At 48.5% G+C, this 13,176-nt stretch overlaps 1 protein-coding gene across 3 annotated transcripts in view; it reads right to left on the reverse strand.

Moving 5' to 3' along the window:
• Positions 1 to 1,564: 1,564 nt before the first annotated feature.
• Positions 1,565 to 13,176, reverse strand: part of CDA (cytidine deaminase) — a 29,190-nt gene continuing 17,578 nt past the window's right edge. For 2 of the 3 annotated variants that reach the window (XM_033228005.1, XM_033228006.1), the window contains 2 exons: positions 8,152 to 8,209; positions 1,565 to 2,023 (listed from right to left, as the gene is read on the reverse strand). In XM_033228005.1, coding sequence (XP_033083896.1) covers positions 8,157 to 8,209 — 53 coding nt within the window. In that variant the 3' untranslated portion in view covers positions 1,565 to 2,023; positions 8,152 to 8,156. Of the gene's footprint in view, positions 2,024 to 8,151; positions 8,210 to 11,449; positions 11,638 to 13,176 lie in introns of those variants that run through there. The other variant, XM_033228004.1, reaches the window with a different exon arrangement.

Below are 13,176 nucleotides of genomic sequence, written 5' to 3' on the forward strand. Positions count from 1 at the left end.
GAAAGGGCTTCCAGGGAACGGGTGATGATATTTGGTTGCCTCTAAGTACTTGCTTGCCCTGGGAACAGGAAACCTAAGCTGTATTCTTACCCCACCCAATGAGCCAGCCCCAAGGCCAACTCCTCCTGGGAGGGCTCCCGGAGCTGTCATCCCCCTCCAGAGGACCCACCCTGGCTCCTTCCTTATTCAGTCCTGACCTTCCTAATGTGCGTGTGTATGTTGTGTGTGTGATAACCAGTGAACCCATGAAAGAAACAGTCCCTCTGTGTCCTCACACTCCAGGCAGCAGCGGGCTCCCCGACACACCCACCTGACACTTGGTTCTGCCTGGATCACAGTGTGCACTCCTGTGCGTTAGACCCGTGTACGCCTCACTCTCTCAATCTGTGAGGCTGGGAGTTCCTCAAGGGCAGAGGCTGTTTTTTTCTGCACTATTTGGCATATTTGACATATAAAAGATAATCAGTAAATTGAGACATCAGCTATGGGGGAATGGAAAAAAAATGCTTGGAATAAGACAGACGTAATTTGTTGTTGTTGTTGTTGTTGTTTTGAGATGGAGTCTCACTCGGTCACCCAGGCTGGAGGGCAGTGGCGCGATCTCAGTTCACTGCAACCTCTACCTCCTGGGTTCAAATGATTCTCCTGCCTCAGCCTCCTGAGTAGTGGGGATTACAGGCACTTGCCACCACACCCGGCTAATTTTTGTATTTTTTAGTAGAGACGTGGTTTCATAATGTTGGCCAGGCTGGTCTCGAACTCCTGACCTCCGGTGATCTGCCCTCCTCGGCCTCCCAAAGTGCTGGGATTACAGGCGTGAGCCACCGCCCCTGGCCCAGACAGACCTAGTTCTGATTCCAGTTCTGCCACATTAGCTGCTGTGTGACTTTGGGTGAGCAACTCAATCACTCTGAGCTTTGAGTTGCTTATTGCTAAATTGAGAACACTATAATCAACCTTTGAGTTTGATAAATGAGGACTGAACGGGTCCAGGTATGTCACATACCTCAGTATAGTGCCTGGCAAAAAGCATGCAATGTTTCCGGACCACAGTGGGGGTTAAGGGGCCTGGATTCTGTTCTGAGCTTTGCTTTTGTCCTAGAACAGGGTATTCAACTTCTCCAAAGCCCAGTGCTCTCATCTGTGAGAAGGGGGCATCTCCACACCCACCTCACAGAACTGTGGAGCACTTTCAACTTAAAATGATGCACACGACAGTACCTGACACACAGTAGCTACTGAGAGAAACCTTTGTTACATTGTCTAGACAAACCGTGCCTAACACTTTATACTCTGGAATCTCCCAGTGCTCAGGTCTAAAATGAGACAAAAACACACTCTAGGATAGTTATTGGCAGTTAGGTCCAGCCCAGGGGAGCTTCCCATTTAGAGAACACGCGGACAAGTTTGCCTAAAACCTCAGCTTTCCACACCACAAGGTCCATGGTTCCAAGGTACCCATTTCCTTTCCCAGCAGAAAGAGTCCAGGTCTTCCTATAAAGACAAATCACGCCGTCCCTCCTAAGAGCTGCAAGCAAGGATAGAGACAGAGCAAGACACACGCTTTGATTCAGGATGTTCTATGATGTTTATAATTAGAAAAGTTGCTCGGAACAGGACAGAACCTTGGGGAGGCTGATGGAGAAGCAGTCCAGACGAGGCTGGACTTTGAAAGAGGACCCACAGGAAGGAAAGGAAAGGTGGCTGGGGGTGGAGGGTGGGGTTCTACGTCCCAAGGTAGGTTGCTAGGAGGGGTGCTGGCCTGGGCTGGAGTGTGATTTGGAAACATCATCTTTGCCCAGCCTCTGTAGGGCTGGGGCCCACTGGGCAGGTGTCCCCAGGGCTGTGAGAGATCTTTATGAAGTTCTCCAGGTGGCTGTCACAGGCAGTGGGCATTCTCTGGCTGTCACTGGGTCTTCTGCAGGTCCTCAGGCCCAAAGGAGGAGGGCAGCAGCTCCTGGACCGTCATGACAATAAACGTACCATCCGGCTTGGTCATGTACACGGGCCAGTTGGTGCCAAACTGGAAAAGAGGCAAAGCCGGCGTGAGAGAGGCAGCGTGGCTGAGGGGTCTGAGACTGACTGGGTTTGAGTCTGACTCTGCCACTCACTGGCTAATGTTCCTCTCTTTGCCTTGATTTTCTCATCTGTAAAATGGGAATGACCATAATTGTTCCTGGATCATAGTGCTGTAGGGAGGAGGAAATGAAAGAATGCTGTGAAACTGAACAGTGCGTGGCACATAGTGAACAGGCATCATTCAGGACTCACCCAGGGTTTCATAAGAGCAACAGCTGGCCGGGCGCGGTGGCTCACGCCTGTAATTCCAGCACTTTGGGAGGCCGAGGCGGGCGGATCACAAGGTCAGGAGATCGAGACCATCCTGGCTAACACAGTGAAACCCCGTCTTTACTAAAAAATACAAAAAAATTAGCCGGGCGTGGTGGCGGGTGCCTGTAGTCCCAGCTACTCGGGAGGCTGAGGCAGGAGAATGGCGTGAACCTGGGAGGCGGAGCTTGCAGTGAACTGAGATCATGCCACTGCACTCCAGCCTGGGTGACAGAGCAAGACTCCATCTCAAAAAAAAAAAAAAAAAAAGTGACAGCTAACCCCTGGAACCAGACCTCCTTCTGCTATGACAAATGACAACTAACACCTGCTTCCCTTACAGTATCCCCTTTACACCTCACACCAGGAGAAGTCGCATGCCTGCTACATACACTCAGTGTATTAGTCTGTTCTTAAGCTGCTAATAAAGACATACCCAAGACTGGGTAATTTATAAAGAAAAGAGGTTTAGGCCAGGCGTGGTGGCTCATGCCTGTACTCCCAGCACTTTGGGAGGCCGAGGCAGGAGGAACTCCTGAGGTCAGGAGTTCGAGACCAGCCTGGCCAACATGGTGAAACCCCATCTCTACTAAAAATACAAAAATTAGCCAGGCGTGGTGGTGAGCCGCTGTAATCCCAGCTACTCAGAAGGCTGAGGCAGGAGAATCTCTGGAACATGTGAGGCAGAGGTTGCAGTGAGCCAAGATCACGACACTGCACTCCAGTCTGGGCCATAGAGCAAGACTCTGTCTCAAAAAAAAAAAAAAAAAAAAAAGCCTAGGCGCAGTGGCTCACGCCTGTACTCCCAGCACTTTGGGAGGCCGAGGTGGGCGGATCATGAGGATAGGAGATCGAGACCATCCTGGGTGAACATGGTGAAACCCCGTCTCTACTAAAAATACAAAAAAATTAGCCACGCTCGGTGGCAGGAGCCTGTAGTCCCAGCTACTCAAGAGGCTGAGGCAGGAGAATTGCTTGAACCCGGGAGGTGGAGTTTATAGTGAGCCAAGATGGCGCCACTGCACTCCAGCCCGGGCAACAGAGCAAGACTTCATCTCAAAAAAAAAAAAAAAAAGGCCGGGCGCGGTGGCTCAAGCCTGTAATCCCAGCACTTTGGGAGGCCGAGACGGGCGGATCACGAGGTCAGGAGATCGAGACCATCCTGGCGAACACGGTGAAACCCCGTCTCTACTAAAAAATACAAAAAACTAGCCGGGCGAGGTGGCGGGCGTCTGTAGTCCCAGCTACTCGGGAGGCTGAGGCAGGAGAATGGCGTGAACCCGGGAGGCGGAGCTTGCAGTGAGCTGAGATCCGGCCACTGCACTCCAGCCCCGGCGACAGAGCAAGACTCCGTCTCAAAAAAAAAAAAAAAGACAAGAAAAGAGGTTTAATGGACTCACAGTTCCACATGGCTGGGGAAGCCTCACAACCGTGGCAGAAGACGAAGGAAGAGCAAAGGGATGTCTTACCTGGCAGCAGGCAAGAGAGGACTTGTGTGAGGGAACTCCCGTTCCGTCATGAGACTTATTCACTATCATGAGAACAGCATGGGAAAGACCTGTCCCCATGATTCAATTGCCTTCCACCAGGTCCCTCCCATGACACATGGGAATTATGGGAGCTACAATTCAAGATGAGATTTGGGTGGGGACACAGCCACACCATACCACATAGATACTGCACATGCATGGTTTCATTATCTACCCTGTGAGGTAGGTGCTATTATGATGCCCATTTTACTGATGAGGAAACGGAGGCTTAGCAGGGTAAAGTCAGTAAAGAAAAATTTGTCTCTTGATTTTTCTCCTATGCTATGAGGAGCACTGTTTGTTCCTTAGGAACAAACCTTAGGAAAATGATACTTACCTTAGGAAAATGATAACTTTCTGGGGCTCACTCAGTGTCTTGGTCCATAGAATGGTTTTAGGTATGGGTGAATGCAGGGTGGGAGGCAAGAGGTTAATCAGCAGTGGCATCATGACAAGAGCCCTGGAGGTGGGCTCAACAGACCCAAGCTCTTCCTAGCCAGGTATTGTGAGATGCCGAGATGATTCATGTAAAGCGTCTCTATGCACATAGTAGGTGCTCAATTAATAGATGTCATTCTTATGGATTATGTTGGTAACCAGTGACTACTTAGGTCTGCAGCCTCCTGTTCTTCCACACTTCTCTCTGAATCACCAAGTTATTGCCAGGCACACTCAATGTTCTGGCTTTTTTAGAATTAATGTTTTAAGGAAGGAAATTTTTCTGCTTGACTGGCTCTGCCTGAGGGTAGGTATGGATGAAAGTTGAGCGGAGGGCGAGTTTACGTGCCAGGTCCCTGGCCCCAACGCCTCATCTCTTATTATTTGCATTTTGGTTTCAGTTTCGCCCCTGCCTCCTTCAGCTTTTTCATTTGCCTTCTGTCGTTTGCCAACATCCAATCTGTTTGGAGAAAACAGCACTGAGCAATTGGATCACGTCGGGGCCTTGGGAGCCAGGGACTTGGCGCCCTGTCTGTGGTGGTTTCCTTATATGATCTTTGACATTTTCACTGTACAGGCCAGCTATTTCTGACCCTCTTAAGTGAGATAAATTCCGCAGTGTAAATTCACTGCTTTCCCGGTGGTATGTTTTTGGATTTGGGAAATGTGTCTGATTTGCACTCCTGGCAGGAAACAGGAGGAAGATGGAAGTGTCTGCATCCCCGGATGCTTGGAAACCCCACGGCACAAAAACAAAGCTAAAACAACCCCCTTTCTCCCAAAACACGACTCCAAAAGCAGAAACTCCCACGGTACAAGCAGCATTCGCATGCCAAAGTAACATGATGTTTCCTCCATGGCTGAAAATAATTTTGTCCAACTTACAGAATCACAAAGACAGAGGCAGCCGTGAGGAGCATGGGCTTCAGAGTCAGCCTGATGGGCCATGGATACCCGTGTGTCACCGCCTGGCAGGGGGCCCTTCAGTAAGTCGTTTTACTCCTCTGAGCCTCAGAGTAGTCACTGGGCAATGGGAATAATGACATGCACTTCCCTCAGTCTCGGGGAGGGGATTAAACAAGATGCTGTAGGTGTGTATTTATTTTTGAGACAGGATCTCACTCTGTCGCCCAGGCAGGAGTGCAGTGGCTTGATCACGGCTCACTGCAGCCTTGACCTCCCAGGCTCTAGTGATACTCCTACCCTCAGCCTCTGGAGCAGCTAGGACCACAGGCATGCACCACCATGCCTTGCTAATTTTTAAATTGTTTGAAGGGACCAGGTTTTACTATGTGGCCCAGGCTGGTTTTGAATTCCTGGGCTAAAGTGACCGTCCTGCCTCAGTCTCCCAAAGTGCAGGGCTTACAGGTGTGAGCCACCATGCCCACAAGATGCTGTGTTTCCAGGGGCTGACGGTACTATGCTGGAGCTCAGGGCCTGTGGGATTCTCTAATCTTTTGGGACTCTAGAGGACACAGATCTCTTTGATAATCCACAATAGTTACTAACATTCCCCCTTCCCCAAATGTACACATAAACATGAAAACCTTCCCTTGAGCCTGGATTAAGAACCCATGATCTAAACTATCCCTTCATTTTCATTTTTTTTGTTGTTTTATTCTTTTTTTTTTTTTTTTTTTTTTTGTGGAGAGCAAGGTCTATGTTGCCCAGGCAGGTCTCGAACTCCTGGGCTCAAGCGATCCTCCTGCCTCTGCCTCCCTAACTGCTGGGATTACAGGCTGAGCCACTACACCTGGCCTACCCTTTTGGGTTTTTTTGTTTGTTTGTTTGTTTGTTTTTTGGAGACAGAGTCTCGCTCTGTCGCCCAGGATGGAGTGCAGTGGCGCTATCTCGGCTCATTGCAAGCTCCGCCTCCTGGGTTCACACCATTCTCCTGCCTCAGCTTCCCCAGTAGCTGGGACTACAGGCACCCGCCACCACACCCAGCTAATTTTTTTGTATTTTTAGTAGAGACGGGATTTCACTGTGTTTGCCAGGATGGTCTCTATCTCCTGACCTCGTGATCCACCTGTCTCAGCCTCCAAAGTGCTGGTATTACAGGCTGAGCCACTACACCTGGCCTACCCTTTTGTTTTTAGAGTTGAAGAAATTGCAGCCTTCCATCAAGAGGACTTTTATAAAAAGTACTTCAGATCCCTCAAGTCTCTTCTTGAAAATACCCAATGGCTTACCTTTATTCTCTTTTTTCCCAATGTATTTAATGTGATAAAATATATATAACATAAGATTTGCCATTTTAACCATGTTTAAGTGTACACTTCGGGCTGGGCACGGTGGCTCACGCCTGTAATCCCAGCACTTTGGGAGGCCAAGGCGGGCGAATCATAAGGTCAGGGGTTCGAGACCATCCTGGCCAACATGATGAAACCCAGTCTCTACTAAAAATACAAAAATTAGCCGGGCGTGGTGGCACGTGCCTGTAGTCCCAGTTACTTGGGAGGCTGAGGCAGGAGAATTGCTTGAACCCGGGAGACGGAGGTTGCAGTGAGCCGAGACTGTGCCACTGCACTCTAGCCTGGGTGACAGAGTGAGACTCTGTCTCAAATTTAAAAAAAAAAAAAAAAGGCCAAGCGCGGTGGCTCAAGCCTGTAATCCCAGCACTTTGGGAGGCCGAGGCGGGCGGATCACAAGGTCAGGAGATCGAGACCATCCTGGCTAACATAGTGACACCCCATCTCTACTAAAAAATCCAAAAAACTAGCCAGGCGAGGTGGCGAGCACCTGTGGTCCCAGCTACTTGGGAGGCTGAGGCAGGAGAATGGCATAAACCCGGGAGGCAGAGCTTGCAGGGAGCTGAGATCCGGCCACTGCACTCCAGTCTGGGCGACAGAGCGAGACTCCGTCTCAAAAAAAAAAAAAAAAAATGTACACTTCAGTTTTGTTTATTCTTGGAATAAAATGTACCCTTTATCCCATGGCCAGGCCCCATGTGATCTGGCCCCTGCCTACCCTTCTGACTTTAATCCCATTGCTTTCCTTCCACTTACCAGACCCTAGCCTCTTGGTGCCTTCTTGCCTCTTCTCAAATTCACCAAGAGTCTGAGCGCAAAACTTGCTGCTTATGCTGTCTCAGAATCTCCTTTTCTAGACCTTTGTTCATCTCATTTTTTTCTCATTATTTATATTTCTGCTCAAATGTCATGCTCAAAAAGAGGCCCTTCCTGGACATCTAAAGCAGGGGTTGGCAAACCTTTTTCTGTCATGGACCAGACAGTAAATATCTTAGGTTTAGAGGCCATGTGGCCTTTGTCATAATGGCTCACCTCTGCTGTTGTCAGGGCAAAGTGGCTATGAACAATAGGTGAATGAATGGCCATGGCTGTGTACCAATAAAACTTTATTTACAAATATAAGCAGCAGGCTGGATTTGGCCCATGGGCTGTTGTTCACTGACCCCAGTCTGCAGTGTCCCCTGCTTGCCCCTTTGTCACTGGACTCCTTTTATTTTTCTGCATTTTTTTTTCCTCTATAGCCCTCTTGACTCTCAGAAATGTCACTGTTTGTTTATTTATTTTGCTCCTTGTTTATCATCTGTCTTCTGCATTAGCCTATGAGCTCTGTGAGGGCAGGGCCTGGCCCATCTTTTCCCTGCTGCCTCCCCAGACCTACCTCAGTGCCTGGCACAGAGCAGACACTCGCTCAGTAAGTATTTGTTAAATGAAGGAATAATTTCCAGTGACTCATGCAAGTGTAGGGAGGCCTTAGAAGTCAGCCAACCCAGCAAACGGGCCAATAGCTGTGTCTCCACGCCTGCCACGCCTGCAGCTTGGCATGGCTCCCATAGCCTGCGACAAGGAAGAGATTTGCATTCCAGAAAGCAAGAGAAGCTGCTTACCTCTCTCATGACTTGCCTGCAGGCCCCACATGGAGAGATAAAATCATCTTGCATGTCACTGGGGAAGCAAAGAGTCAAACTCAAATTAGTCTCTCCCAAGGTCTGAGGACAATTGCTAAGATTTAGGCAATTGTCTTGGCCTCGTTCCTGATTTGGGTCATACCCCATCAGGCAGTTCCTGATTCACAGATCCGCTGTGTCCTGAAGGCTGAGGTGGCTTTCCACACTGCCACAAGGCAGGGCCACAAGCAGGACTTTCCTTAGTGCCGTCCATAAACGTTTAGTGAGCACTTACCGTCACCCACACCCAGGGAATACAAAGGTCAAAGAGAATTTGTCTCTGGTCTTCAGGAGATTGTTCAGCCCAGTGGGTGATGTAAAAAACCAGCTGAGTTATCATTTTAAACAAAATGCAGCTGGGCGCAGTGGCTAACACCTGTAATCCCAGCACTGTGAGAGGCTGATGTGGGTGGATCACCTGAGGTCAAGAGTTTGAGACCAGCCTGGCCAACATGGTGAAACTGCATCTCTACTAAAAATACAAAAAATTAGCCAGGTGTGGTGGTGCAGGCCTGTAGTCCCAGCTACTCAGGAGGCTGAGCTGGGAGGATCACTTGAGTCTGAGAGGTGGAGGCTGCAGTGAACTGCCATCTGGCTGACAGAGACCTTGTCTCAAAAAACAACAAACAAACAAACAAAAACACGGTATGTGCAAAGGCCCTGAGGCATGAAAGAATAAAGTGCGTGTGACTCAGAGAGAAAAATGGGTTGTTTGCACTGGAGAAAGCCTGGAGAAGAGAAGCTCACCAGCCAGGGATTGCCTGTGAGAGTTTAGCCTCCTACAGGCAGACCTCTAGGTCTGAGCAGGACAAGGATTGGTCCCTAAAACAGGTGGCTTTGGCCAGGCGCAGTGGCTCACGCCTATAATCCCAGCACTTTTGGAGGCCGAGTGGCTCATGAGGTCAAGAGACTGAGACCATCATGGCCAACATGGTGGACCCCGTTGCTACTAAAAATACAAAAATTAGCTGGGCGTGGTGGTGCACGCCTGTAGTCCCAGCTACTCGGGAGGCAGAGGCAGGAGAATCGCTTGAACCTGGGAGGCGGAGGTTGCAGTGAGCCGAGATGGCGCCACTGCACCCCAGCCTGAGCGACAGAGCGAGACTCTGCCTCAAAATAAAACAAAACAAAACAAACAAGTGCCTTTGATGATGGAAAATTCCAAGCCTGCTGGAGCACCACAGGTGAAGCCAGCAGCCACCATCCTCCTTATTCTTTTGGACACACATCTTTGTGATATATCTGGAAGAACATAGGATTTTTATTTATTTATTTATTTATTTATTATTTATTTATTTATTTATTTGAGACAGGGTCTTGTTCTGTTGTCTAGGCTACAGTGCGGTGGCATAATCATGGCTCACTGTAGCCTCTGCCTCCTGGCCTCAAAGGATCCTCTTACCTCAGCCTCCTGAGTAGCTAGGACTGCAGGCACACACCACCACACTCAGCTCATTTTTTGACTTGTTGTAGAAATAGGGTCTCACTATATTGCCCAGGCTGGTCTTGAACTCCTGGGCTCATGAGCCACCGTGCCTGGCAGAACACAGGATTTAAATTTTGGTTCTTAGTTGGCTCTTCCTTTTGCTATGGGTGACTTTGACTAAGTCATTTTGACTCATCCAAGGCTCATTTATTTGCTGTAAAATGTGGATGCTACGTCATCTGCTTTGTAAGAATGCTGGAAGATAAAATGAGATAAGGTGTATGGAAGACTTTGTAAACTTTAGAATGTTAGATACATATTGTTACTGCCTGTTCTAAGTGCTGGATATTTGTTTCCTCACTATGTAAGCTTTGTCATAATTTTAGTCCTTTATCATATACAGTTTTATTATATGCTATGTGTTTTATGTACTATTTAATAATTCATCTTATTATATCTTAACAACAATTGTTATTAAGATAGTGTGTGCCTGTGCCTGCAATCCCAGCACTTTGGGAGGCCGAGGTGGGTGGATCACAAAGTCAGGAGTTCAAGACCACCCTGGCCAACATGGTGAAATCCCGTCTCCACTAAAAATACAAAAATTAGCCGGACGTGGTGGCAGATGCCTGTACTCCCAGCTACTCGGGAGGCTGTGGCAGAGAATTGCTTGAACCTGGGAGGCAGAGGTTGCAGTGAGCCGAGATCATGCCGCTGCACTCCAGTCTGGGCAACAGAGCAAGACTCCGTCTCAAAAAAAAAGAAAAAGAAAAAAAAAAGATAATGTGTGTCTAGAATGTGCCAGGCATTCTGCAAAGCATTTTATATGCATCGTCTCATTTCAACCAGCAAATAGTTACTGAGCACCTACTATGTGCTGGGCACTGTCATTGGTGCTAGGAGTGCAGCAGTGAACAAAACAGACAAAATTCACTATGCTCAGGAGTTTATAGACTAGTGAGGGGAGCTAGGCAACTGATTAACCAACCAACCATGTGGAGACAGGGATAGATACTCTGATTAAAATAAAGCAGCCGAGATGCGATTTTCTTTAATTCTCACCATAACTACCTTTTATATGTGGGGGTCCAGTCAATGAAAGGTTCTGTTCCATGGGAAGATGGGGTTCTCTCTGAGCACGCTTCCAGCTTCAGAAGAAAAACCCATGGGTACATGAGAGGGTGGCGACTCCTGCCCAGGACGCTGAGTGAACTCTTGCAATTACTGGATAACAGCTGTTGCAGCCAGGGCCTCTCTTAAGCTTTTTGGGGGTTATTTTTCACTTCATTCCACACATGTCGACCAAAACCCTTCTCTATGCCAGGCAGGCATGGGAAAGGAGCAACAGAGACCAATCAGACAATCCCGGGAGCTTACCCTCTGGAGGGGTAGATAAAATTTCACAGAAATGCTGTAACAAAGGCACGATTAGGGCCATGGGAGAGTTGCTCTGAATGAAATTCAGCCTTCCTTCCATGGCCTGTAAGGCCCTGTGTAATCTGACCTCTGCTGAGCTCACCGCTTCCTTTCTGAATCTTTTTCTTTTTGAGACGGAATCTCTCTCTGTCGCCCAGGCTGGAGTGCAGTGGCGTAATCTCGGCTCACTGCAACCTCCACCTCCCAGGTTCATGCCATTCTCCTGCCTCAGCCTCCCGAGTAGCTGGGACAACAGGCGCCCGCCACCATGCCCGGCTAATTTTTTTTTGTATTTTTAGTAGAGACGAGGTTTCACCGTGTTAGGCAGGATGGTCTCGATCTCCTGACCTCATGATCCACCCACCTCGGCCTTCCAAAGTGCTGGAATTACAGGCATGAGCCACCGCGTCCGGCCTTCTTTCTGAATCTTGTGGCATCTGTGGCCCACTACCCAATGGCTAGCTCCCTGGACAAGGTGATCTGCATCAGGGATTTCAAGGTAAGCATGCATTCCACTGGGAAGGTAGATTTGGTGTAGGCTTCAACAACCAAGTCACAGGATGGTGTTTTTAAGCAGCCTAGCACTGAGGATGTAGCGACAGCGTGTTAACATTAATGGCTTACCCGTACATGGTGGTTCTGTGTGCCAGCCTCTGTGCTAAGGACCTTAAGTGAATTAGTTCATTTAATCCCCCAACAACCCTGTAAGGGGCGGAGGTATGCAGGCACTCTTATCACCTGCATGCTGTAGATCATGAAAGATGAAACGGCTTGCCCAAGGACACAAAGTTAAGTGGCAGAATCAGGATTTGAACCCCAAATCTACACATTCTGCCTTTGGTAGTTTTGCGGCTTGCAGAATAAATAACGATAACTTTAAAACAATGTAATAGTTTGAGGCTGAATGTGGTCACTCACACCTATAATCCCAGCACTTTGGGAGGCCCAGGTGGGTGGATCACTTGAGGCCAGAAGTTCGAGACCAGCTTGGTCAACATGGTGAAACCCCATCTCTACTAAAAATTCAAAAATTAGCCAGGCATGGTGGCAGGCACCTGTAGTCTCAGCTACTCAGGAGGCTGAAGCATGAGAACCGCTTGAACCTGGGAGGCTGAGGTTGCAGTGAGCCGAAATCTTGCCACGGCACTCCAGCCTGGGCGGCACAGCGAGGCTTGTTCTCAAAGAAAAACCAAACCAAACCAAAAACCAACCAAAAAAAAAAAAAGCAACTATATAATAGTGTGAATGTATTACATACCCTGTGTCAGGAACTTTATAGAAATTGTTTCATGAGACCCTGTAACAAACCAGTCTCCTCCATTTCACAGATGAGAAGCCAGGCTCAGGGTCTAAGCAGCATGCCTAAGGTCCATAATGCAGCTGGATTTGGAAACAGGTTTCATTGACACTGAAGCCTGGGCTTCTAACTTACTCAACGTTCCTGCCGAGAGAGACTCAAGACTGAGTGAGCACTTGCTGGCTGCCTCAGGATGTTTCTTCACTGCTTCACTGCTTCCCCCTTTCTCCCTCTCCCCTGCCCTTCACTCTGTCTTGCCTTTTGCTGGCTATTTACAGTTTTCTGTGGTTTGTGCTCACCTTGATCACACACTGAGGCCATGCTTATCAGACTCAATGGGCTGGAAACCTACTGACTCTGATCATGAGAGCTGGGACCCAGCGGGGCGAGCTCACCTGTCTGAGAGCAATGAGACACATGGACCTTTCCTGAGTGCGGTCTCCATCCTTAGAGACCTCAGAGGGGTTCCCTCTGAGGCTGCTCAGACCCATCTGATGTTAATGAGGGAGTTGGTACTTCTCATTCATCCTCTAAATCCACAAACGCTCTCAATTTAACAAATCATGAGTGTGATAATGAGTGTATTTTGGGCTCAGGGACACTGATGCAGGCTGAATACCCAGAGTACAGCAGTTGGGGGCTGGAAAAAATGGCAGGGTTTGTGTAAATAACGACATTTGCTAATCATTGCTAGTGACATTTCGTTGTGTTTGAAAGTAGATAATGACCAAGAGAAAAAGCCTCTCATTTGGAAAATTCTAAACAGAGCAAGGCATCATTATCCTTTGGTTGACTTTGGCCTCTTTTTCCCTAGAATATCATTATT

Source organism: Trachypithecus francoisi, unplaced genomic scaffold, assembly GCF_009764315.1.
Source record: "Trachypithecus francoisi isolate TF-2019V2 unplaced genomic scaffold, Tfra_2.0 Lachesis_group12, whole genome shotgun sequence".
NCBI classification, from domain to species: Eukaryota; Metazoa; Chordata; class Mammalia; order Primates; family Cercopithecidae; genus Trachypithecus; species Trachypithecus francoisi.